The 27706-nt window shown below is 44.0% G+C and overlaps 2 protein-coding genes and 1 long non-coding RNA gene across 3 annotated transcripts; 1 reads left to right on the forward strand and 2 right to left on the reverse strand.

Annotated features, from left to right (window-relative positions):
- The first annotated feature begins 6814 nt into the window (after positions 1–6814).
- On the forward strand, positions 6815–23548 carry LOC131198831 (uncharacterized). Its single transcript, XR_009155168.1, has 3 exons — positions 6815–7795; positions 11366–11471; positions 23016–23548. It is a non-coding gene; the product is annotated as an uncharacterized LOC131198831 (long non-coding RNA).
- LOC131198830 (zona pellucida sperm-binding protein 3-like) lies at positions 7794–9899 on the reverse strand. Its single transcript, XM_058183955.1, has 3 exons — positions 9807–9899; positions 9057–9177; positions 7794–7977 (listed from the first exon to the last, which is right to left on the reverse strand). Exons 1-3 carry the CDS (start codon positions 9866–9868, stop codon positions 7882–7884), a joined length of 279 nt encoding a protein of 92 aa, XP_058039938.1. The 5' UTR covers positions 9869–9899; the 3' UTR covers positions 7794–7881.
- LOC131198829 (zona pellucida sperm-binding protein 3-like) lies at positions 10073–11841 on the reverse strand. Its single transcript, XM_058183954.1, has 2 exons — positions 11423–11841; positions 10073–10358 (listed from the first exon to the last, which is right to left on the reverse strand). The coding sequence occupies exons 1-2, from the start codon at positions 11783–11785 to the stop codon at positions 10242–10244; spliced, it is 480 nt and encodes a 159-aa protein (XP_058039937.1). The 5' UTR covers positions 11786–11841; the 3' UTR covers positions 10073–10241.
- Positions 23549–27706: the final 4158 nt, after the last annotated feature.

Here is a 27706-nt window from a genome sequence, read left to right on the forward strand (position 1 = left end):
AAAAAAATGGAATTCCAATTGCTGTAGTTAAAATTTGTCCCAAGATTGTTCCCTTTACCTGTACATTGCCTAAAAGAAATTAAGAATATTTCAGTCATGTCATGACTTATGTTTTAACTGCCAGTTTTCATGCAATGGAATTATACCTTGAGGTGTCATCATGGTTACTTCCACAGGTGACATCTCAATGTTCAAGTCGCCGCTGCCAGAATATATTTCATCAGATTCGTCATTAGATCCCATGTCCAACATTTCATCTGTGGGCAAGACTGGTTTTTAAACATAATTTTTACAATTAAGTCTTTTAGAGTTTTAAGAATCAAATACATTGTTTTGGCAGAAAGGTTCATGGCATTCCCCATCTCAGATCCCTCAAAAGCAAATCATTCAGATGTATGTTCAACATCTTTTTGGCTGCCTCAAACTTGAAAATATAAATTCCCACATCACTCTTACATAATATTCTGTTGACTACGCCATTACTTTAAACAAAACTGTTCAACCTCTAAACCAGGGGTAAAATGTAAAATTTGTTACTACCGGTTCTGTGGGCATGGCTTGGTGAGGTGTGAGTGTGTAATGTGATTGGGTGGGCATGGCCAACTTTTTTTTTTTTTAATTATTAAAAACATTTTTTCTACAACCTCTTGGCCAAAGAGCTTGTAGAAAACATGCCTTTAAAGGGTTCAAAAGATCAGGCAACTCAGCTGGGATCACCAGAGGAAAAAAATACTTTTAAAGAGTTCTGACGATCCCAGCTGAACCGCATGATCATCAGAGGCTTTTTTTCCTTACTTTTAAAAGCATTTTTTCGGCAGAAGAAAAAATGCTTTTAAAAGTTAAAAAAACCCTCTGATGATCACACAGCTTAGCTGGGGCCACCATCACTACCGGATCAAGTGATCCTGTCCGAACCGGGAGCATTTCACCCCTGCTCTAAACTATAGATTGCTTCCTTATTTATTGTAGTTCTTTCAAACCCTTCCCATTGATACTACCCAGATCACTCTGGGAAGGACATGGGAGAGGTCTCCAAATTTGATATGTAAATACATACATACCCAGGGTTTTAATATTTGGCTTAAGATGATGTGTAGGCTGTACCTTACCTAATCTATTAAGATTTTGATATCAGTAATTGTTTATATTATATATCTTTATGATATTTGTCAACATGATCTGTATATGACAGGTTAAGGAAAAAGTACGGCTTCTTTTACAGCAGAACCATTGTGACTAGTTATGGCTTCCTGCAGAAAAAAATTCTTATAGCAAAATGACAATTAGAATAAAAATAGTAGATAATGGAATACATTATGTTGTATGATTTTTAGACATCTGCATGATAGTAATCTACAGAGCACTACTTGCCTTTCACTGTTCTGTTTGGAAGGAGAATCCAATATAGTTCTTCGTCAGCCTTAAGGATAAACTCATGTCCAATTTCATAATCAGCATCCACTTCTATCACAGGAAATATGTCTGTAAAAGAGACAAGCCAAGAATAAGGTACTGATTGTTCCTGCAAGATATTTTACCAGCCTATCAGAACCTCTAGTAAGCAGACTTCTATCAGGGGTTAATCTACAGTTGAACCAAAATAGCTTTTTTGTAAAATTGTGATTGAACAACAAGCATGATGAGGGGGATGGGGTGAGGGAAGGGGTGGAGGGAGAGAGAGACACATACACACAAAAACACACACTCACATTATACAGTTCATTCAGAGTGAACATATAACACAGTAAAAGGGAGTCTGAATACTTTCTGAATGCACTGAATCTGTAGATAGCTTAACATGCATTCTCCATGTAGGGAGCTTCTTCCCTTGCATAGATTTGCAAACAAAGCTGGACCAATAATTATGAATCTGGATGGTACTCCTATCTAAAATGCCATACAGTCATCTCAGTTAACAAGCTGGTTTGCATAAATACCACTTCAATATTATATTCAACTTTGATGAGAAAATAAAATAATTCTATGCTTGTAATGCTAATACTCTAAATTGTAATTAATATTGATAAAATATTTGTTTTTCTATTTTTAGCACTTAAAATGCTTACCATCCCCAGTTAACATTGTATAAATGTTATAGATTAAAATATAATTTATAACATACCAGTTTAACTCCTTTCATGGATCACTGCTTTGTCGTGGCAAAGGGGCTTGTGCACCACAATGAAGCTATGAGCTATGCCATGCAGGGCTACCCAAGAAGGACAGGTCATAGCAGAAAGCTCTGACAAAACGTGATCCACTGGAGAAGGAAATGGCAACCCACTTCAATATCTTTGCCATTAAAACCCCATGGACAGTACCAAAAGGAAAAAAGATATGATGCTCATGTTCCAGCTGAGGTGGAAGGTGTCCAATATACTACTGGGAAAGAGCAGAGGGTTAGTAGTAGTACGCCAGAAAGAATGAAGTGACTGGGCCAAAGCTGAAAGGACACTCAATTGTGGATGTATCTGGTGGTGAAAGAAAAGTCTGCTGCTGTAAAGATTTTTTCTCCATAGGAACCTGGAATGTAAGATCCATGTATCAAGGCAAGCTGGACATGGTCAAACAAGAGATAACAAGAATGAACATCGACATCTTAGGAATCAGCGAATTAAAATGGACAGGAATGGGCAAATTTAATTCAGATGACCATCGGGTATACTATTGTGGGCAAGAATCCCTCAGAAGAAATGGAGTAGCCTTCATAGTCAATAAAAGAGTAGGAAAAGCAGTACTGGGATACAATCCCCAAAATGACAGAATGATCTCAGTTCAAATCCAAGGCAAACCATTCAATATCACAGTAGTCCACGTCTATGCCCCAACCACTGGTGCTGAAGAGGATGAAGTTCACTGGTTCTATGAAGCCTTACAACACCTTCTAGAATTAACACCAAAAAATGATGTCCTTATCATCATGGGGATTGGAAAGCTAAAGTAGGAAGTCAAAAGATAACCGGAATAACAGGCAAATTTGGTCTTGAAGTACAAAATGAGGCAGGGCACACGATGGTAGAATTTTGTCGAGAATACGATGGTCATAGAAAATACTCTTTTCCAACAACCCAAGTGACGTCTCTACACATGGACATCACCAGTCAGTCAACACAGAAATCAGATTGATTATGTGCTCTGCAGGCAAAAATGGAGAAGCTCTATACAATCAGTAAAAACAAGACCAGGAACTCAATTCAATTCAATTCATGCTTATATTTATATATATTATCTAATAATAATATCTAATAATACGTACTCAACAAATAAATAAATAAACTATACAAGAAGGAGTTTAACGTTCCTGATAACCATGATTGGGTGACCACTGACCTCGAGCCAGACATCCTGGAATGTGAAGTCAAATGGGCCTTCAGAAGTCTAAGCAACAACAAAGCTAGCAGAGGTGACAGTACTCCAGCTGAGCTATTCAAAATCTTAAAAGACAATGCAGTAAAAGTGCTATACTCAGTATGCCAGCAAATTTGGAAAACTCAACAGTTTTGGCCACAGGATTGGAAAAGGTCAGTTTACATTCCAATTCCAAAGAAGGGCAATTCCAAAAATGCTCAAACTACCTCACCATTGCACTCATTTCACATCCTAGTAAAGTTATGTTTAAAATCCTACAAGCTAGGCTCCAGCAGTATGTGGACCGAGAACTACCAGAAGTACAGGCAGGATTTCAAAGAGGCAGAGGATTTAGAGATCAAATTGCCAACTTATGCTGGATCATGGAGAAAACTAAGTAGTTCCAGAAAAACATCTACTTCTGCTTCATTGACTATGCTAAAGCCTTTGATTGTGTAGATCGCAACAAATTGTAGCAAGTTCTCAAAGAGATGGGAGTACCAGACCATCTTATTTGTCTCTTGAGAAACCTATATACGGGTCAAGAAGCAACAGTGAGAACTGGACATGGAACCACTGATTAGTTCAAAATTGAGAAAGGAGTTGTGAAAGTTGGACCGTAAGGAAGGCTGACCGTCAAAGAATTGAGGCCTTTGAACAATGGTGCTGGAGAAGACTCCTGAAAGTCGCTTGGACTGCAAGGCGATTAAACCAGTCAGTTCTAGAGGAGATCAACCCGGACAGTTCTTTAGAATGCCAGATCCTATGGTGTGTTGGATACTCGAAAAGACAAAAAAAGTTTAAGGAAGATTTCAAGCCGGGCGAAATTGCCAAAGGCCTTTTTTGAAATGATGGAGGATTTGGAATTAAGAGATATTTGGAGAGAACATAATACAGAAGAGAGGGATTTTATCTTCTTTTCTGATAGGCATCAATCGTTCTTGAGGATCGATTTTATTTTGATTTTTTGATTTCTAATGATTTAGAAATTTCATTTCTAGAGTGAAGAAGACAAAGATTTGTTCAAGAATTTTATCTGATCATAGTCCGGTTTGGATTGAATTTGATCGGGAAAAGGAGGCTAGGAGATCATGGAGGTTGAATGAGAACTTGTTTAAATATGAACAAAATGTAAATGAATGTAAAAAACAAATGAAAGAATTTTTTATTATGAATATGAAAAAAGGTACACCTATAGAGATGGTTTGGGATGCAAGTAAAGCTTATATGAGATGGTTTGGGATGCAAGTAAAGCTTAAACAAATGAATATTAAATATAGAAATAGATTTCAGAAAAAGAAAAAGGAATTGGAAGAGGAAATTAAAAAGAAATAGCAGTTATTGATAAATAGCCAGGAAATAGAAAAATAAAAGAATCAATAAATATATTACGAGGTCAGTTTAACATGTTGATGGCAGATCAAGTAGCAATTAACTGCAATTAATAGTAGCAATTAACTTACAATATACTATTTGTAATTTACAAATAGTAGCAATTAACTTACAATATGTAAAACATAATATGTTTAATAATGCTAATAAGCCAGGAAGGTGGCTTGCTTATTTAATAAGGAAAAAACAGAAATCACGAATGATTGATAAAATAGAATATGGGGCAAAGAAGTGTATCAAAAGAATTTGATCAAAAAAGCCTTTTTAGAGTATTATACAAAGTTATATACTAGGGATTCGATTGATGGCATAGAAATAGAAACTTACAGGAATGGGCAAAACTTACAGGAATGGGCAAAAAACCAAGAATAAAGTTAAAAATAATGCAGGATACAAGGGAAGGGGGGGTTGTTGTCTTAAAATGCCTAATCTAAAATTGTATTATGAAGCAGTTGTTTTATCATTAATTACTGATTGGATTAATCTAACTGAGGAAAGAGTTTTGAATATAGAAGGTTATAGTTTGTTATATGGGTGGCATGCCTGTTTACTATATGACAAGAAAGTTGGTAAGATATTTAAAAATAATATAATTAGAAATGCATTGTTGAGGGGTGGAGGAAATATCAATATAAATTAGATGGAAAGATACCAATATGGGCAATCCGGAGACATATGATAGAAAATATAAATATATATCAAAAGATGGAGGTAGTTACTTATAAAGAATTTCTTTATGGAAAAGGGGGAATTACAATTAAAATCTAGAGAAAAGATGGGAGAAGAAGGTAAAAATTATACATGGTTTCAATATGGGCAATTACAAGTTAGATGGAAATTAGATCAGAAAATAGGTATTAAGCAAACTGTTAAAACAAATGAGAGATCAAGGTCAATAGCATATTAAGAGGCTGTATAATGTATTAGTAGAAATAGATTCAGAGACCGAATTGGTTAAGGATTGTATGATTAAGTGGGCACAAAATTTTCAACAACCTATAATGTTGGAAACATGGGAAAGAATTTGGGTGAGGGATGTTAAATTTACACAAGTGCAAAATTTGAGAGAAAATTTTTATAAGATGTTTTATAGATAGCATTTAGACCCCAAAAAGTTGTCATGTATGTATCCTAATATACAGGCTAAATGTTGGAGATGTGATTGTGAAGATGCCACTTATTACCATATATGGTGGACTTGCAAAAAAGTTAAAGCATTTTGGATTAAAGTATGGTGGATTATGCAGAATATTCTGAAAAAGAAGAATAAGTTTACTCCGCAGTTTTTCTTATTAGGAATAATTATGGATTGTACAGCTATAGAGACTAAATTGATTTTGAACTTAATAACAGCCGCAAGACTTTTGATTGCTCAATATTGGAAGAAAGAAGAATTACCTACAATTGAAGAATGGATACTTAAAGTATCAAATTTGTCACAAATGGCAAACATTTCTGCTTATTTGAAAGACTATACACAAGAAAAATATATTTCAGACTGGAAAATGTGGATTGATTATATTCAAAATAAATATCAGACAAAAAAATATCAAATAGCATATGAGTAAATTTAGGAATTGTTTTGTATTAGATATGTTTAAAGGAGGGGAATTGAGAGTGTGATGATGGGTGGAGTGACTAGAGATTATAATTTAAGATTTATTTTGGATTATGATTGTTGGTTTTGATACCCCGCATTTTGTTCTGGGAAGTCACGGGGGGAGGGGCAAGGGGGAGGGTAATAAAGGGGGGACGAGGGTAGAAAATGGATTGAGGTTAATGTACAGGGATGATTGAAGATGAATAATTAATGTAAGGTCAGGTCTGCCTGGCTACCATTTCAGAATGGTGGGAAGGGAGAAAGGAGAAGAGAGAAGGAGGTAGGAAAGAGAAGAGGAGGAAGAGGGGATGAGGAAGGGGAAAGAGGAAAGGAAGAAAGAGGGATAGAAGAGGGAAAAGAAAGGAGTAGGGGGAGGGAGGAGAGGATGTAGATAAGAGAAGGTGAGGAAGGTTGTGGAAAGTAGAAGAAGGTAGAGAAGGGAAGAGAGTCAAAGGGAGGGGGTGGTGACAGGGTAGACCCGACTAATAGTATATGACTGTACATTAAATATGTTATTGGACATGAATGTAAAAATAAAACTTTTTCATACAAAAAATAAAATAAAATAAAAATAGAATGCCAGATCCTGAAGATGAAACTAAAATACTTTGACCACTTAATGAGAAGGAAGGAGTCACTGGAGTAGAGTCTAATGCTGGGAAAAATCAAGGGCAAAAGATGAAGGGGACGGCAGAGACTGAGGTGGCTGGATGGAGTAACTGAAGCAGTTGGCGTGAGCTTAAATGGTCTCCGGGGGATGGTAGAAGACAGGAAGGCCTGGAGGAAAGTTGTCCATGGAGTCGCGAAGAGTTGGACACAACTTCACAACTAACAACAACACCAGTTTAATATATCAATACAATAAAAAAGCAAAAGAGAACAGAAATATGTAAATCTTCATAGTTAGACATTAGCTTGCTGACCTTCTGCCAGGAATTTTTCTTCTACTCCTACTTGGTCTCCTTCCTGAGTCCCAGCAGCCTTCTGGATTAAGACAGGACCCAACACAAGGTCAGCTTCCATTTCTCCTTTAGAGATGTCAACTATAGCTAGCCAAACACAAAACAAATTTTGATTATGACAAGAGTCCGATCCCAGGCTTTATCATAAACTCACACTTGCCTGTTCCCTATAAAAGGGGCAAGAGATCCAAGTGTGTGTAATTCATCTTCAATAGTAAACTGAAGCACTATTTCTAATATAATTTATGAATGTGTACAGGGTATTCTTTCATTATGAGGCAGGGTTCTGGGAAACTTTATCTTGCTAATATAGAAGTTACTGTTCTTTATCTAGGGCATTATTTCTATTTCAACCTACCATAATTTCTGTTTGAACCAGTTTCTTTCCTTTGGCTGGGCATATGAAGACTGCTGGTATTACTTGATTTGTGCTTTCCAGAACTACAATCTCCAGTCTCACAGCAGTTACAGATTTCCATGGAACCCTCTACAGGTAACCAACTGATAAATTTAAAAAAACATGTCAGAGTGTTTCAGAAACGTTTCAGTCTCTTTTCTTTATGGAAGCACATATAGTACTTACATCTCCCTTTCTCTGTTGAATGAGCAAGCTTTATTTAAGAAATCTGGCTCCTGGGCAGCTGCAGTGACTTTCAGATGGCATGCAATGTAGATCTTGATAGGGAGTGGAAATAAGACACAATTAGAAGAGACAAAGCTAGCATCCCATTGCATAAGAAGATAGCCAAGGGCATAACTCTAACCTATACATTGACTACCGTGCTGATTGCATAAAAAGTAAGACCCACAATCAATCCCTCAGCATCCAACTCTCCATCACCCAAAATATCCAACCATCCATCATCCAAAACATCCAACCATCCATCATACAAAAGTAGGTAGCACCAACAATGGTGCTACTCTTCAAAAAGACTTTGACTCTGTGTCGGAATGGTCAAACAATTGGCAACTCCAAATCTCAACCAACAAATGCTCTGTCTTACACAATGGCAAAAAGAATCAGAACACAAAATAAAAGCTGAATGGACACGACCGTGTAAATAACTCTGTCAGGGACCTTGGAATATTCATATCTAATGATCTAAGTTCCAAAGCCCACTGTAACATCGCCAAAAAGGCATTAAGAGTTGTAAACCTAATCTTGCGTAGCTTCTTCTCCGGTAATATTTCTCTACTAACCAGAGTATACAAAACATTTGCTAGACCAATTCTTGAATACATCTCATCTGTCTGGAACCTGCACTGCATATTGGACATTAATACAATTGAGCATGTCCAGAAATATTTCACAAGAGAAGTCCTCCACTCCTCTGTTCTCAACAAAATACTTTATGCCACCAGACTTGAAATTCTGGACTTAGAAAACTTAGAACTACACCACCTTCAGTATGATCTAAGCGTAGCTCATAAAATTATCTGCTACAATGTCCTACCTGTCAATGGCTACTTCAGCTTCAACCACAGAGTGGTCAATGCCTGGAATGCACTACCTGAATCTGTGGTTTCATCCCAAAACCCCCAAAATTTTAACCTAAGACTGTCTACTGTTGACCTCACCCCATTCCTAAGAGGTCTGTAAGGGGCGTGCATAAGAGCACCAGCGTGCCTACCATCCCTGTCCTAATGTTCCCTTTCTTTGTATTCATTTTATGTATTCAATTGATGCTTATACTTATATATATTTTATCTAATATGTACTTGACAAATAAATAAATAAATAACTGAATGCTCACCACGCTGTTCTCGTCTCCAGCAACTTGGGATGCTGGAATGGTAAATTGTAGTGTTTCCAATTGAGTCCTTGGAATTATGAAAGATGGTCCTACATCATGAGAATTTCTTTCTATCAAACATCTAAACCCAGAAAAAAGAGATGTGGCTGGCTGGAGAATTATTGCAGTATAAACTAGTTTATTTTTTGAAAATGGGTTTTCGTTATTCATTGGACATCTCTTCTTTATTTAATTTCAAGGAACTGTGTATTGCTAAACTACTGCAAGTTGGGTTGTTTTATGCTCCACTCCCCATAGAGTAAGCAAACATTTTTTTTCATATGATGGTGATCAGTAGAGGATGAGGTCTTTTAACAGCTAGCTTCCCCTTTTGTATTCTTTCCAGAATAGTAACTGTTCTTAACTCTATGGACTTTGAAGACCCATCAAACCTTTTGCAGAATTTTGACCTCCTAGTATCTTTTTGTTTATATGGTTAAAGTAGATATGACAACATAACCTATCCATTATACCATAAAGTAATTTATAGCCATAAAGTAGTTTATGATTAGAGTAATACTCAACATTAATACAACTGAGTCTGGTAAGTCAGATTGTTGTGGCTGGATGAACCAGAACATACTGAATGTCTATGAATCTGAGAATTGCACAATCAATGTTCACCTAGTCCTTAAAACCCCATAGGGAATTTTCCATTTTTGGAAATTTGTATCTCCAATGGACAGTTTATACCCAGAACTATAATTTTACCCATGGAAGTGGAGGATGTTATACTGTAGATCAGAATCTCCATCAGCTTCTGATGTGGCCATGCAGGTATCAATAAACAGGCGGAGTGGTGAGTGGTTCCCTTTTCTGATATCTGCTTGAACATGGAGCTTATCACCCAGCAGGTATGCAGTAGAATTTTTTTCAGCTTGCCAGTCATCTGTAGTTATACAAAACAACAAATTAGAACATTTCCCCCAAGCTGTTCCCCTAAAATATGGACTCTAACTTGCCTGTCATCAGACGCAAGGAAAAGTACTGCTTTCCTTTCTCAAACATTGCTGAAGTAAAAGGTACCCTGGTGGTTTGGATGGCATTACTGCTTGCATCATTTTTCCTGAAACAAAAGTGTGTCACTTAATGACATGATGACATGATGCAAGTGAGCAAGTGGACAACAAACATAGACAACACTTCTTACCATGAGTAGTGGCAAGTAATGGGGAACTCCTCTGCACTCTTAACAGTTGTCAGGTTGCTTGTAGAGTCCGGCTTATAGTACAGGCTAACATTGTAGAGCATGAAGTCAAGTTCCTGGAAGAAAGCAGTTTTGAATTTACAGTTGTATAATGGTGAGTTATAAACCAAGTTATAAACCAGGCATGTTTGGGGGTTTACTCTTCCCTCTTTTATTTGATGGAATAAGACCATTTAATTTAAATTGGTGGTTTAAAAGCAGCACTTTCTCAGGAACTGAGCTCAGAGTTTAACTAAGGCTAACCTCTTCAAACCCAAATTTGTAAAAAGTGGAATTTGAGACCAATTTAATTCTGGATTCAAAAACCATGCTACACCCAAATTAAACCTCCAAACCTAGTTCATAAGTCACACATGACAGAAGATAAAATGCCTCACATTATTTTGTAACTTTGAACTATAGTTAAGCAAATAAACCACAGTAAGCTGAGTTTTTACAATTCATAAGCCATGTCTGATAACTCACTGTGATGAATATATATCACACAAGTACAGCCACAGACCTTAGATTTTCTTCCCCCAGCTGTTAGGTATTTTAAGTCTCTGCAGAGGGGAAAGAATGTTGTTCATAGTGAAATGAATGCAGATGTTAAGGTTTCCAGTTCAAATTAAGCTGACTCAGGAAACTATAAACACAATTATAATAAAACTGCCAGCCATCATTTGTTAAAAAGATGGTATTCAGTTTGCCTGAATCCCAGATTATTTCAAGCATTTGAAAATTAGTAAAATCCACAAGTCTTCCAGGTCATCTTAGCAAGGTAGTCTTCCATGTATAGCTAAATTCCATAGCTGTTTTGATTTTAAAACAGGGAAGCATCCTATGGACTTTATCATATTATATTTGTTAACATATATAACATAACGTAATATATATATATGTTAAAATATATAGCTACACATGGCTAACATAAAGCTTGGAACTAAGAAGGATGTTGTATCTTTCACCAATCCAAAAAGTGGTTTATTTCTGGTTTAATAGGTCCAATCATTGTGGGTTATAAATTGTTTTAGCTTTCTGTAAAAATGGAGTGCATTCTAATTCATTAAATTTACTTCAACAGATAGCTTAACACAAAAACATCAGCCCAACATTCTGTATCCATATTCTGCAATATTACCTGCAAGTTTTGGATACACTCATGGAGCTCCACTTTGAAGATAATCAAGGTAACAGACTCATTAACAATAGAGTAATGGCAGGCTTGTGGCCCAATGCTGAGATCCTTTGCTTGGATAAAGTGGCCGGTCTGAAAGAGATCTCGATGAACCTGTATCATCATTTCATCTTCTCCACACTGCACCGTGATGGGTTGCCAAAAACTGGGAAAGAAATCCTCTCTAGGAGAGAAGGTTTCAGATTCAGCATTTTGGACCAATGTAGTCACTGGCTCTTCTGTAGCAAAGTCGGAAAAATTAGCACAAGTTAGTGAAAAAATAAGAAAACTCAGAAACAAAAACTGTAGAGTTCTTAACAGCCTCATCCTGCTTCTTTCACACCCCCTCAATCCTACTACAAAATAAGATCAGAAACTATTCCTTTTTTATGCCCCGTCATAAACCTCCTTAATTGAAAGCAATCATCGTCAACTCCTCAATGACTTTCAAGGGAATCAGCTTCACTTGGGCCTCTGCAGCCAAAAGAGAAGCACCCTCTATTTCCAGTACCTTTTGTTACCCATATTCAGTAAATGAAATCTCAGTGTATCTTTCTGTTTGGGAAAAGTCTTACATGGGCTGTATTTGCATAACGTACTGAGCCTAAACTATATTTCATGTTAGCCAATTCTTGTACTTCATTTATGCTTCATTTGTGTGGGGTAGAGCCCAGAAAAAGAAAAGATAAATCACTCTAAACCAGTGTTTCCAAAACTTGGGAACTTTAAGATGTGCCCATGCCATCTGGGAAATATCAGATGTAGTCCACACACCTTGAAGTTGCCAAGTTTGAGATACCCTGAGTTAAATTGTGGGTAAGTGTGTCATATTAGTGCAGTCACACTGATTCTCCCCCACATTATAATAATTCACTGTAGAAGATAAAAAAGATCAATACTATCAAGATATTAAGATAAGATGTTCATAATTTTATGGGCATTTAGAGCATGGGCATTTACCATTCTTTTTATGATGCTTGCTGAACAGAGCAGTAAAAACATGACAGGAATTTAGTTTTTTCTATCACTTGTTTCCTGGCCCCACCCCCTATTCCCTACTAAAGACATTAACCCTGATCACTTTTGCACATTTCCCTGCCACTTGCCAATGGGGAAATTATGGCCTGGTTATTATTATTATTATTTTTTGCTAACCTTTTCCTTTAATTCAGTTAACTTTATATGATTCTGGAGTCATACAAAGTCTTTTGGATCTTTATTGGGGCTGTACAATACAAATACAAGCGCATGCATCAAGATGGCGCGGTGACGATCTTCGCGGTGCGGTCCGCGGCTTTTCCAGGGGGTCTGGGACCGAGAGGGGGTCTTTTTTAACCCTCTGGTCCCGGACCCTCCCGGCGGAACATCGGAGGAGGCGTTTGGGCTGAGGCCCGCCGAGCCGCGAGCCTCGGAACAGCTGATAGGCTCGGCGGCAGGCTCGGCGGTTTCCCTCGGCGTCTCCCCGGGGCGGTGGTTGTTTGGCGGTAGGCCCGGCGGCTTGACCCTCCCGGCGGAACATCGGAGGAGGCGTTTGGGCTGGGGCCCGCCGGGCCGCCGAGCCGCGAGCCTCGGAACAGCTGATAGGCTCGGCGGCAGGCTCGGCGGTTTTCCTCAGCGTCTCCCCGGGGCGGTGGTTGTTTGGCGGTAGGCCCGGCGGCTTGGCGGCTCCCCTGGTGGCTCTTCTGACGTTTCTCGGTGGCGGCTCTGCCCTGACTCGGCGGCTCTGCCCCGGCGACTCTGCCCTTGGCGTCTTTTATGGCGGTTCAGCCCTGGCGTTTTCTGGCTACGGTCTGCCTGGGCCTGTGGGAAGATCGGCGGCCCAATGGCGGCTCTGCGGTCCTGCGGCGGCCCTGCGGTGGCTCAGTGGCCCCCTCGGCGGCCCGGCAGCTCCCTCGGCATCTCCCCACCTTCCTTGGGCGGTGGCCGTGGCCGTGGCGGGCGCTGCGGGCCTTTGGGTCTGGCGGCGGTGGAAGCGGCGGCGGCCCCCCCCAGGGGCTAGGGGCCTTTTTTCCAACAGTGCTGGATGGGACTTGGCCGGACTTCTCTCCCTTGGAGCCTGGCGTCTTCCTCGGCTTATCCTTCGGACTTCTGTCGGGGCCTTGCTGGGCCTCTGGCTGGGGTGATGGCCACGGCGACCGCGCTTGGCTTCCGGGTATTGGCGGCGATGGCAGCGGCGGCGGGCGGCCCCCCACTCCCAGGGACTGAGGGTTTTCGGTCAATGCCTGGGGACGGTCTTTCCATCAATGCCAGGGAGGAGGAGAGACGAGAAGATCGATCGCTGAGTGGTAGTGGCGGAGGGTCAGATGTTGCCATCTGGAGGGTTTCGCCCCTCGGAGGAGGACTCGGAGGTGTGGCTGGCCCTCTTTTAGACCCTCGGCAGCTCGGCCTAGGATTGTTCAATCAGGCCTGGAGTGTCGGAGCAACTGGGTATGGAGTCCCTGACATCAAGACCCATATTGACTTTAACACCAATTGACTGACTTGATGGAGAATGGCTAGTCATCTGTACCTGGGGCAAGTGGGACCGTTTGGGTTTGAGGGCAGAATAACGGCCCCATGGAGCCCTGGAAGTCCACGGTTCATCTCGTCAGCCAGGGAGCCTAACCTTGCTATAATAACCGCGCTACAATAACACCTTGACATTTTGACCGGCCTGGATGGACTGCTGACCGTTTTGTACTTTTATTTACTTATGCGAAGATTTTCAACCGCGGACCTTCTTGCCCTGCGAGACTCCCCTCTCTCGCAGGTCTGGCCCTCCACATTATCGAGGGCACATCTTGAGGACGGGTTTTGGAACCCCGAGAGATGGCATGCGAAATCTAGGAGGCTTAGGGGATTTTTAATGAACTCTTTTAGTCGTTTTTTATCGGGGGATTTTAAGGGGAATTTTAGGGGGGGAAGGGAAAGGGCAGGTGTTGGGGGTAGCCCGCCGAGGGTGGGGCCAGTCACTGCACGTGTTTGCGGCGGAGGGTTAATAGGTCCGAAGGTTTCGGGGGAGGGTGATGTTCCAGATGACAATTGTGGTTCCATCTGTGTGGTTAGTGGGAGAGGCAGATATGGCGGAGGGGGGGGGCCGTATCGAGACCTGGGAGCACGTGTTCGATGTTTGAAGGCGATCACGTGCTCCGGCCCCTCAGTTCCTACCCGTTCCTCAGGAGGCCATGATCCTCAGAGCTTGGATCTTCGGTTGATGTTATGTAATGCCCGGTCCGTGGCTAATAAAGCTCCCCTGATCTGCGATCTTATTCAGGGGGAGTCCGCGGACCTTATGGGCATTACGGAGACCTGGTTGGGCCCGGAGGGGGGGGTGCCCCTTGTTGAGTTGTGCCCTCCAGGTTTCCGAGCATTTCATCAGCCGAGGACCCAAGGTAGGGGTGGGGGGGTGGCGGTTGTTATTAAGGAAGATCTAGAGCCGAGGGAGGCCACTGTTCCTCAGATTGCCGGCTGTGAATCCCTCTATGTGAGGTGGGGCCATAGGAATCAGTTGGGCTTGTTGATCGCGTACCTGGCTCCTTGCTGCGTGACCACAGCCCTGCCCGAGCTGTTGGAGGTACTGGCTGCTGTGGCGGTTGAGACCCCCAGACTTATAGTCATGGGGGATTTCAACTTGCCATCAGTTGGCTTGTCATCGACGGCAGCTCGGGAGTTCCAGGCTTCCATGACGGCCTTGGACCTGATTCGAGTAAATGATGGCCCTACGCACATGGGGGGAGGCATGCTGGATCTGATTTATATCTCTGGACAGTGGTTAAATGATCTGGTATTAGACAATTTAGTAACAGAACCAATGTCATGGTCGGATCATTTTCTCCTTCGCCTAGACTTCCGAACTGCCATTCACCACCGCAGGGAGACGGAACCTATACGGTGGTTCCGTCCCAGGTGCCTGATGGACCCTGAGAGGTTCCAGATGGAGCTTGGGCCATTCCCTGAGGATCTGGCCCACGGCACGACTGAGGAACTGGTCGTGGCCTGGGAGCGGGCCGCGGCCGGGGCCCTGGACCGTGTCGCGCCTTTGCGGCCTCTGACCCGGCGTAGATCTCGTCCGGCCCCTTGGTTCTCCGAGGCTGAGGAGATGAAACCCCGAAGAAGACGCCTAGAGAGCACCTGGAGGTCCAGTCGCTCCGAAGCTGATCGGACACTAGTTAGGACCTATTCTAGGACCTACCTAGTGGCAATGAGGGAAGCGAGGCGCTCCTACGCCTCCACCCTCATTGCGTCGGCAGATAACCGCCCGGCCGCCCTGTTTCGGGTGACCCGCTCTCTCCTACATCAGGAGGTGCGGGATGACCCTTTGCAGGGACGAGCCGAGGAGTTTAGTGGTTATCTATACGATAAAATCGCTCAGCTGAGGGACGGTCTGGACCGAATTTGGGATGATCCAAGCGAGGAGAGGAGGCACGTCTTGTTGAGCACATTTGGGATGAGTTTGACCCTGTGGCTCCGAGGCGTGGACAGGTTGTTGGGGAGGCTTCACGGCACGACATGTTTACTGGACCCGTGTCCTTCCTGGCTGGTACTGGCCACTCAGGCGGTGACACGAGGCTGGCTCCAGAGGATTATCAACGCTTCTTTGTTGGACGGGGTTTTCCCTGCCGCCTTGAAAGAGGCGGTGGTGAGACCCCTCCTTAAGAGGCCCTCTTTGGACCCAGCTATTTTGGGTAATTATCGTCCAGTCTCCAACCTTCGCTTTGTTGCGAAGGTTGTAGAGACTGCCATGGCGCGACAGCTGCCCCAACACCTGGATGAAGATGTCTATCTAGACCCGTTCCAGTCCGGCTTCCGACCCGGATACAGCACAGAGACAGCTTTGGTCGCATTGGTGGATGATCTCTGGAGGGCCAGGGACAGGGGATATTCCTCTGCCCTGGTCCTATTAGACCTCTCAGCGGCGTTCGATACCATCGATCATGGTATCCTGCTGCGCCGGTTGGGGGGATTGGGAGTGGGAGGCACCGTATATCGGTGGTTCTTCTCCTATCTCTCTGACCGGTCGCAGACGGTGTTGACAGGGGGGCAGAGGTCGACCACGAGGGGCCTCACTTGTGGGGTCCCACAAGGGTCGATTCTCTCGCCCCTGCTGTTCAACATCTACATGAAGCCGTTGGGTGAGATCATCAGTGGTTTCGGGGTGAGATACCAGCAGTACGCTGATGACACCCAGCTGTACTTTTCCACCCCAGACCACCCCAATGAAGTTGTCGAAGTGCTGTCCCGGTGTTTGGAAGCTGTACGGGTCTGGATGGGGAGAAACAGGCTCAAGCTTAATCCCTCCAAGACGGAGTGGCTGTGGATGCCGGCACCCCGATTCAGTCAGCTGCAGCCGCGGCTGGCTGTTGGAGGCGAGTTACTGGCCCCAAAGGATAGGGTGCGCAACTTGGGTGTCCTCCTGGATGATCGGCTGTCGTTTGAAGACCATTTGACGGCCGTCTCCAGGAGGGCCTTCCACCAGGTTTGCCTGGTTCGCCCCTTCCTTGATCGGGATGCCTTATGCACAGTCACTCATGCGCTCGTTACCTCTCGCTTGGATTACTGTAATGCTCTTTACATGGGGCTCCCCTTGAAGTGCGCTCGGAGGCTTCAGTTAGTCCAGAATGCAGCTGCGTGGGTTATAGAGGGAGCTACGCGTAGCTCCCATGTAACACCGCTCCTGCGCAGACTGCACTGGCTGCCTGTGGCCTTCCGGGTGCACTTTAAGGTGTTGGTTATGACCTTTAAATCGCTCCATGGCTTAGGACCTGGGTACTTACGGGACCGCCTGCTGTTACCACACGCCTCCCACCGACCCGTACTCTCCCATAGAGAGGGACTTCTCAGGGTGCCGTCCGCCAAACAATGTCGGCTGGCGACCCCCAGGGGAAGGGCCTTCTCTGTGGGAGCTCCCACACTCTGGAACGAGCTTCCCCCGGGTTTACGCCAAATACCCGACCTTCGGACATTTTGTCGCGAACTCAAGACTCCGCTTGAGTTCTCAAGACTTTTATCCGCGCGGGGCTGGCTTAAATTGGGATTTTAATATTTAAATTTATTAATTTTAAACGGGGTTTTTTAGTATGGTAAATTTTAATCATTGGGCTAATTTAAAATAAGTTTTTTAAATCGTATTTTAAACTTGTATATTGTATTGTCGGTTTTATTATGCCTGTACACCGCCCTGAGTCCTTCGGGAGAAGGGCGGTATAAAAATCAAATAAAATAAATAAATAAATAAATAAATAAATAAATAAATAAATCAGTCAGCCAAAGTTTAGCCTGTTCTTTTCTACTAACTTCCAGCAGGTGCATGATCCCATTGGTGAGAAATTCCAGCGGGAAATTCCAGCGGGAAAACATTTGAATTCTATTGGTGGCCAACTGATCCAGGTGTGTATATAAGCCTGCACCTTTTGCTGAAGTCTCACTCTAAATAAAAAGAGCTGTTGTCACGACTCCAGTCTCGAACTCCTTACTCGACCAACCCAACACTGGCGATGAGGGTGAACTACTGATCAGGACAACAGAGACAAAGAAACCAGCCCTCCCAAGATGCCCAAATCTGCCAGCAAACTGAAGCCATTTGATCCGGCGGAAGAGTCATGGGAGACATTTGTGGCATATGGGACATCCAGCTGAGATGGATACTACTGGCTAGACGCAACCTTTCGTTAACCACTGCAATTGATGAAGCTACGGGGTACAAGCTGTCCAACCGAGCAGCCATAAATATTCAGCAGCCAGGGGCAAGTAAGGCTCCACCAGCTTATCAAGCAGCCCCGGTTCATTATGAGTCCACCCAAGCAGACTCTTCAAGTACCAGCTCGTTCAAAGAGGGGGAGGAAGATGAGGCAACAACAGTTTGCCGAACAGAGCGTTTCCCCTGAACAGAGCGGTCTCTCCAGAAAAACGGTTTTGGTTTTTCCTGTTCCAGCTGTGGGGGAGACCATCATAGAAACAACTGCCGTTTCCGTGATGCAACGTGTCATCGCTGTGAGAAGAAAGGCCATTTGGCTCACGTCTGCAGGGCTATGTTGCCGATTCAAGCTTCCCGCCAAAGAAATCGCAGGGAATGGTGGCCAGCTAGCCAGCAGACATCATCGCGCAAGCGTGAGCAAAATGGCCGCCAAAAAAAGGGCGCGTATGCAAATTTATTTATTTATTTATTTAGATTTTTATACCGCCCTTCTCCCGAAGGACTCAGGGCAGTGTACAGCAAAGTATAAAAACAACACAATGTACAATTAAAACAAAAACTTAAAACAAACATAATCTATAAATGGCCGAAATTAAAACAATCAAATTTAAAAACCCTTAAAATTTATAAATAATAACCCTGATTAAAATTGTTTAGAATTAAAAGTTTAGAATTAAAAATTTAAGCCAGTCCCGCTTGAATAAACAAATGCGTTTTCAGCTCACGGCGAAAGGTCCGAAGGTCGGGTAATTGGCGCAAACCAGGGGGATGTTCGTTCCAAAGGGTAGGAGCTCCTACAGAGAAGGCCCTTCCCCTGGGGGCTGCCAGTCAACATTGCTTGGTGGATGGCACCCTGAGAAGACCCTCTCTGTGTGAGTGTACAGGTCGGTGGGAGGCATAAGGTAACAGCAGGCTGGTACCCGGGCCCTAAGCCATGGAGTGCTTTAAAGGTGGTAACCAAAACCTTAAAGCGCACCTGAAAGACCACAGGAAGTCAGTGCAGACTGCGCAGGAGCGGTGTTACGTGGGAGCAGCGTGGGGCTCCCTCAATCACCCACGCAGCTGCATTCTGAACTAACTGAAGCCTCCGGGTGCACTTCAGGGGAAGCCCCATGTAGAGAGCATTGCAATAATCCAAACGAGAAGTGAGAAGAGCGTGAGTGACCATGCATAAGGCATCCCGGTCAAGGAAGGGGCGCAACTGGCGGACCAGGCGAACCTGGTAAAAAGCTCTCCTGGAGACAGCCACCAAATGATCTTCAAACAACAGCCGTCCATCCAGGAGAATGCCCAAGTTGCGTACCCTTTCCATTGGAGCCAATGACTCGCCCCCAACAGTCAACTGCATCCACAGCCACTCCGTCTTGGAGGGATTGAGCTTGAGCCTGTTTCTCCCCATCCAGGCTTCCAGGCACCGGGAAAGCTTCGTTGGGGTGGCCCGAGGTGGAAAAGTACAGCTGCGTGTCATCAGCGTACAGATGGTAACTCACCCCTAAGCCACTGATGACCTCACCCAGCGGCTTCATATAGATGTTGAACAGGAGAGGCGAGAGAATCGACCCCTGAGGCACCCCACAAGTAAGGCGCCTCACGGTCGATCTCTGCCCCCCTGTCAACACCGTCTGCATCCGGTCAGAGAGATAGGAAGAGAACCACCGATAAACGGTGCCTCCCACTCCCAAACTCTCCAACCGGTGCAGCAAGATACCATGGTCGATGGTATCAAAAGCTGCCGAGAGATCTAACAGGACCAGGGCAGAGGAACAACCCCTATCCCTGGCCCTCCAGAGGTCATCCACCAACGCGACCAAAGCTGTCTCCGTGCTATGTCCGGACCGGAAGGCAGACTGGAACGGGTCTAGATAGACAGCTTCATCCAGATACCGGGGGAGCTGCCATGCCACCACATTCTCTACAACCTTCGCCACAAAGCGAAGGTTGGAGACTGGACGATAATTTCCTAAAATCTAGTCACCATCGCCAGCGCCATCACAAAACCAGAAGAAAAAACGTACACCATGGTCACAGTGGATGGCCAAAGGATCAAGATGGAAATTGACACCGGATCGCCTGTCACTATCGTATCCTGGTCCACAGTTCAAGAATTGTTGCCGCACATTAAGAAAAATCACCTACAAGCCCAATACCTGTGCATCTGTGATTTCCAAGGCAACAAAGTTCCCGTGGAAGGCATGGCCACCGTAAACGTAGTCTATGGGCAATACAAAGAGAAGCTGCCTATCACCATTGTGTGAAGAAACCTCCCAAGCCTCATCGGTTGGGATTGGATCCGCCCATTAGGGATCAGGCTATTTGGAGTGCTAGAAATTCAAGCAGACTTCCAATACAGGAAGGATGACCTTCTTTGTGAATTCCAAGACATTTTCACCGGAACCTTGGGCAAGTACATGGGAACCCCTATATCCTTCAACCTAGACCCAGGGGTAGCACCCATCAAAGCAAGGAGGGTTCCCTTTGCACTTAAGCCAAAAATAGATAAGGAACTGGATAAGTTAGTCCAGCAGGGAATCCTCTTCCCATCGACCATGCTAGATGGGAAACCCCCATAGTAACTCCCATCAAGTCCGATGGGTCTGGCCACATCTGCGCGGACTACAAGGCAACCCTAAATAGAGCCCTACAAAAGAGTGCCTATCCAGTGCCGGTAGTGCAACATTTGTTGCACTCGTTGGGCTCAGGGAAAGTTTTCGCAAAACTTGACCTAGCCCAGGCTTACCAGCAGTTGCCTGTTGACAATGCCACAGCAGAAGCCCAAACAATAGTGACCCATAGAGGAGCATTCAAATGCACCCGCCTACAATTTGGAGTCAGTGTGGCACAGGACTATTCCAAAATCTGATGGAGAGATTGTTGCAAAGGATCCCTGGGGTAGTGCCTTATTTCGATGATGTCCTAATTTCTGTTGACAACCAGCACCAGCTAATGATTAGACTAAGAGAAGTTCTGACTGCATTTAGAAATGCAGGACTTCAATTGAAACGAGAGAAATGCCAAATAGGGGTGCCCTCAGTTGAATTCCTGGGATACAGAATCGACCAGGTGGGCATCCACCCCACTGAGTCAAAAATTAAAGCAATAAAGGAGGCACCCACCCCCCAAGGATAAGACAGAACTGCAAGCTTTCCTTGGCCTCCTGAATTTTTATACTGTATTCTTAAAACAAAAAACCACAGTGGCAGAGCCCCTTCACAGACTATTGGCTAACAAAAGACCATGATTCTGGGGAAAGAAGGAAGCAAAGGCATTTTCTAAAGTTAAGGAACTCCTGACGGAAGACAGTCTCCTAATCCAATACAATTACACTCTGCCACTAGTTTTAGTCTGCGGTGCATCCCCTTTTGGAGTGGGGGCTGTCCTTAGCCATCAGCTGCCTAATGGTTCCGAGGCACCAATTGCTTATTACTCCTGAACTCTGTCCAGCCCAGAAAGAAATTATAGCCAACTGGACAAGGAAGCCCTGGCTGCAGTCTCTGGGGTAAAGAAGTTTTATGAATACCTTTTTGGGAGACAATTCGAACTCGTTACTGACCACCGCCCCCTTCTAGGACTACTGGCCGGGGACCGACCCACTCCCATTGCATTATCCCCTAGGCTGACTAGATGGGCATTGTTTTTGGCTGCTTACAACTACAAACTGATCCACCGCCCCGGCAAGGACTTAACACATGCTGATGCCTTAAGCAGATGCCCACTGCCAAGGCTAGTAGAGGATCCAACCCCAGGGACATCGGCTCTGCTCATTGACTTTATGACAACGGGCCCATTGACCTCAACGGCCCTTGCAAAAGCATGGCGCGACATTCAAATAAGAACAGTCATGGGTTGGGTACAGAGAGGGTGGCCCACTAGTAGATTGGCAGATGAATTCAAGGATTTTGGAAGTAAGCAAAATGAGCTAGCCACACAAGAGGGTTGTTTGTTGTGGGGAGACAGGGTTGTGGTGCCAGTAGCACTAAGATCCAGGGTTCTAGAGATGTTGCATGAGAGTCATTCTGGCATAGTGCGAATGAAAGGCCTCGCCAGGAGTTACCTTTGGTGGCCACAAATTGACAAGGACATAGAAAAATGGATTGCACAGTGCTCCCCATGCCAAGAGTCCAGACCTGCCCCCCCGTCCACCCCAGTCAGAGAATGGGAACGACTACAAAATCCTTGGTCCCGCATCCACATTGATTTTGCCGGCCCTTTTCATGGCCAAACATTTTTGATAATTGTCGATGCATATTCAAAGTGGTTAGAGGTATTCCTAATGAAATCTACAACAACAGAAGCCGTCATCTGAATTCTTGGAGATTATTCTCAACACATGGGCTTCCTGACACCCTAGTATCTGGCAATGGGCCCCAATTTACTGCTCTACAATTCGAAAGCTACTTGGCTGGTTTGGGAATCCGACACGCGCTGTTGGCTCCCCACAAACCATCAACCAATGGTTTGGCTGAAAGATTCATAAGATCCACAAAGGAAGCACTAGCACATTTGGGGCCAGGGGACTGGCAAGAGCACATTTTCTTGACTTCACAGCATGTCACACCTTGCCTGCCACAGGCCTAAGCCCGGCCGAACTCCTCATGGGGTGCAAACTTCATTGTACTCTCGACCATTTAAACCCAAACTACTCCCCAGATAATTACCAAGGGGGAGGAGAGGGGACTAGAGAATTCGAAATAGGAAATTCAGTATTTGCAAGGAATTACTTGGAGGGCCCAGCATGGCTAGCCAGCTACATAATAGAAAGAACCGGTCCCAAATCATATAAAGTAGGCTTGGGGAACGGAAAACTGGAATGGAGGCATATCGATCAACTCCGTTAAAGAACAGGAAACAACTCCGGCCCTAACTATCATCCAATTCTTTCAACAGCTAACTCAAACCTAGGAGGACTGGATGACTCACCTGACCCCATCACCAACCCAACAGCGATTATTCCACCAGGGTTTGAAGAAACAGCCACCAATAATCCACAAAATAGGGACCCAATGGAAGAGCTGGGAGGCGCGGAAAACACCTCTGACCCAATGGAAGAACTGGGAAGTGGGGAGGGCACCTCCGACCAGCATTTGTCCCCCGCCACAGCTGAGCATGTTTCCCCCGCCAAAACTGAACTGCACAGGTCAAGTAGAAACAGAGAACGCCTGAATTATCTACGCGATTATTATGAATATTATTACAATTGCTAAATATGCAAAACCTGGGTGAAGTGCAATTCAGGTGGGGAGGAGTGTTGTGTATGATCCCATTTGTGCATGATCCCACTGGTGGGAAATTCCAGTGGGAAATTCCAGCGGGAAATTCCAGCAGGAAAACATTTGAATTCTATTGGTGGCCAACTGATCCCAAGTGTGTATATAAGGAGAGCATCCTGCCTGCACCTTTTGCGGAAGTCTCACTCTAAATAAAAAGAGCTGTTATCACGACTCCAGTCTCGAACTTCTTACTTGACCAACCCAACACTGAGCAAACCCATAAAGTTGCCTTTAACTGAACAAACCACAGTTATATTGATATAGTTAAAATTTAAAACCTGGCCACTAATGGAAAAGCAACTGCACACCCACATTTTATAGAAGTTATTATCCCTTTGTTCTTTGAAACAATAGTTTAAACAGGCAATGTATGATGACACAAATTACAGCAGATTAACCAACTGTTAATATGTTTAATCTACAGAGGGAGGGTGTCAAGAGGGAACATCAAAATGGGCATGTTCTCTTCATTCCTCAGCCTCCTGAAACTTCCCCATAAAGAAAGTGACAGGACAATTAGGGTATACTCTATTATAATGCTAAAGTTGAATCAATTGGTTTATAAGCCCTCTATCTATCTTTTAAAAGGAACATTTTTTTGCTCATTCTGTTATCCCAGAAACTGCCAAAACTAAGAAATATTTCTGGGAATCAGGCCACTCCATCTTGGTTTGCATCAACTGGCTATGTCACTAGTTAGTGATGACATTACCTAGTTTGAATGTTCTACTTCTAAACTATCAGATTGGGCTATATAAATCCAAGCAACTACAAGATGGCAGGAGAGCATTTTTTCTGTCTCTGTACAGGTAGTCCTCACTTAGCAACTGTCTTGGTAGATTTGCTACCTATCCTTATTCCACTGGTCTCCTACATAGCCCTCATATTTCATAGCTATTTAAAAGAGGTGGAGGATAGAATTAAAATAAATAAGATAAATAAATGAAACATGCCTCAGGATTGACCTTCATGGTTCCTAGGGAGAAAGCAGATACTGTAATTATTGACCTTATTTTAGTTATTGTCACTGAAACTATATCTTATCAGCAAGTTTTCTTCAATTTTAGATCACTCAAGTCAGTAGAAATCTCCCCACTAAATAGAATGGGGCTAGAGTTGAGACCTCAGTTCTGTCTAATGGTTAAAGCACCTGGCTAGAGTGCTTTAGAGATTGTGGTTTCAAGTCTTGCTTATCGGTGACTAGGTTCTAATAGTGAGGCAAAAACTTCCCAGCTCCATTTTAGGGAATTCACTTCTTTCGGTTTTCCCACATGCTTGAAAACAAAATCAATCCTTTAAAGATCCAGTCATCAAAACTGATGCAATTCTTGGAACAGTGGAATCTTTTCCTGCTTCATGCAGAAAGCTGCAAAAAGTTGGCATGCTTTTATTATTAGCAGAATGACGCTGCTCTCACATAAGCACTTCTTCCAAATAATTTTGGAAGAGTTCTTTTTGTTGAACAAATGAGATTCTAAATATGTGGAGAGCCCACTAGTCTAGTAATTGCATTGTTTTTACAACTCTATCAAATCCAAATTTTAGCCTTAATTCTAGGAATGTCTGCAGGGCATTGTGCAGAAAATCAAACTGGTGATCATATTTGTATGATTCATATTCTGTCTTTTTTGCATGAATCAATGCAGGGCTGCGGTTGCCACTTTGACTTTTTTTAACCAAATCCTGAAGATGCTATAACCAGTTTCCTATATTATACAAGCCTCTGGAAATGGAGGTTGTTCTGCAATATAAAGATTTTAATTAGTTTTGAGTTTATTCAAAACTAGCCCAAGGTACAACCATATGACCAACAAGTGTTGCAGAACAGGGCATAGGTCTTGAATTCTGAGGACAGCAGCAATGCTTATGACTCCAGAAAGATATTCTACACCCCAGATAAGATATTAAAAATTCAAAAGTTAAGGCAGAAAAGCTGAAAGTATACTGTCCTCAGAGACCAGGGGTGAAATGCTCCCGGTTCGGACCGGATCACTTGATCCTGTAGCGATAGTGGCGAGTGGTTCGGAGAACCAGTAGCAAAAATCCCTGCCCCCCCCGGCATGCCCAGCTGAGCCGCGCGACCATCAGAGGGTTTTTTTAACTTTTAAAAGCATTTTTTCTTCCATCGAAAAAATGCTTTTAAGAGTAAAAAAAAAAAGCCTCTGATGATTGTGCGGCTCAGCTGGAATCATCTGAACCTTTTAAAAGCATTTTTTCCCAACCTCTTTGTTATATATGTAAATAGCGAGTGAAGCCAGGGATGTAGTCTTTACTCAGGTCTGGCTTTAGCTGGACATTTGCATGCACACCGCTGATTGATGGATTGAAAACAGGGGCAGCCGCTGATTGGTGGATTCAAACAGAGGGAAAAGTAAAGCATTGTCAGTGGCTGAATCAGTGGGATTCAGGGAGTGAATTTAAAAGGGAGTGCTGCCGGATAAGCCAGAGCAGAAGTCACTTACTTAAGTAAAGAGCTGAAGTTACTGTCTGTCGTCCTGCCTCTTCATTGTCTCCCACGATCTAATACTCTGCATCGATTCCAGGATGACGTCTTACGCTCCACCAGTTCCATTCAGTCCGACTAAGGAAACATGGAAGAAATACATGCTTCGATTCCATTGTTTCCTGGAAGCCAATGACCTGCTAGGACTCTCGGACAACAGAAAAAGGGCACTTTTCCTGAGCTACTGCGGACCTGAAGTCCTTGACATGGCTGAAGCCATTTTGGAACCCGCTGCAAATCATGCCATGGCTGACGTTGCAAGAAGCACTTGGGGCTCACTATGCTCCCATATCCTCTCCGATGGTTTACAAGCATGAGTTTTACCATTGGAACCAAGAGGAAGGTGAGACCATTAATCAATATGTTGCAGCAAGACTGTGGCACGCTGTGAATTCAGCAACATGGAGGAGGCCATGATGGATAAATTGGTTTTTTGACTTAGATACCTGCAATTGCAAAGGCAATTACTATCCAGGCCGAACTCATATACAAAATCACTTTAGAAGAAGTGTGAGCAGCTGAAGCCACAGATCGAATGACAGCAACAATCCAGAAGACAGGAAGTACCAACGGGCAGCCGAAAACCACCAGTGTGAACCAGGAGCACTGGGAAACTGATGACTCTATCGATGAGGACAAGGATATACATCAGATGCAGTCTGAGAAGAGACCCCCGAGAACCGAGATGAGGGACAGACCGCAGATGTGCGCAGGCTGTGGAGAAAATCATCCCAGATCTACTTGCATGTTTCGGGATGCCATTTGCCAGAGGTGCAAAAGGAAAGGGCACATCGCCAGAGCATGTCGAGCCAGCCAGCCAGCCAGCCATGTACAGACCTTGACAGACCACATGGGAGATTGAGAACCCAGGCAGACCCAGGAGAGCACAGTTCCAAAGGAACAGCCGCTGAAAAAACAGAACCGTAGACACCAAGGAAGCCCATCAGACAACTATCAGCCATTCCAGTGGCCACAAAGGAAAAAAAAATCCATACCGAGGTACACATTGAAGGACACCCATGCAAGATGGAAGTGGACATGGGATCATACCTGACCATTGAATCCTGGAAGCAGTCCCCAGGGTGAGAAAGAGCTAAAACCCCAAAGGATGATCTTAAAAGGCTACCAAGGGAACCAGATTCCTGTGCTGGGAAGCGGCGCTTTCCAAATCAGCTTCAAAGAATTCTCTGGCAAGTTGCAGATGATCATCATGGACAACGACCTACTGAGCCAGTTGGGGTTGGAGTGGCTCAAGGCCCTGGGCCTGGGCATGACAGGCATCCATGCCATCCATACAATGACATCAAGGACTTAATGAAGGAGTTTGCAGAGGTGTTCGATGGGACTTTGGGCAAGTACATGGGGAAACCCATATCTTTTAATCTTGACCCCAATGTAGTTCCTATTAGAATGAAGCCTAGGTGGGTTCCCCTTGCTCTCTGGCCCAAGATAGATGCCCAATTAGACAAGTGAATTGCGCAAGGGATCTTAGAGCCCATAGATGACACTAAATGGGAGACCCTGATAGTCACCCTAATGAAACTAGATGGGTCTGTCCGCATCTGCGCTGACTATAAATGTATCCTTAATAAAGCCCTACAACAACACACATACCCAGTCTCGGTAGTTCAACATCTGTTACACTCGCTGGGACCAGGAATTTTTTTTTTTGCAAAGCTTGATTTGGCACAAGCATATCAGCAGCTGCCGGTAGATGACGCTTGGCAGAAGCACAAACAATTGTAACTCACCGCAGGGCATTCAAATGCCACCGATTACAATTTGGGGTAAGCGTGGCCCCTGGG

This window comes from Ahaetulla prasina, chromosome 4 (assembly GCF_028640845.1).
Source record: "Ahaetulla prasina isolate Xishuangbanna chromosome 4, ASM2864084v1, whole genome shotgun sequence".
In the NCBI taxonomy this organism is placed as follows: Eukaryota; Metazoa; Chordata; class Lepidosauria; order Squamata; family Colubridae; genus Ahaetulla; species Ahaetulla prasina.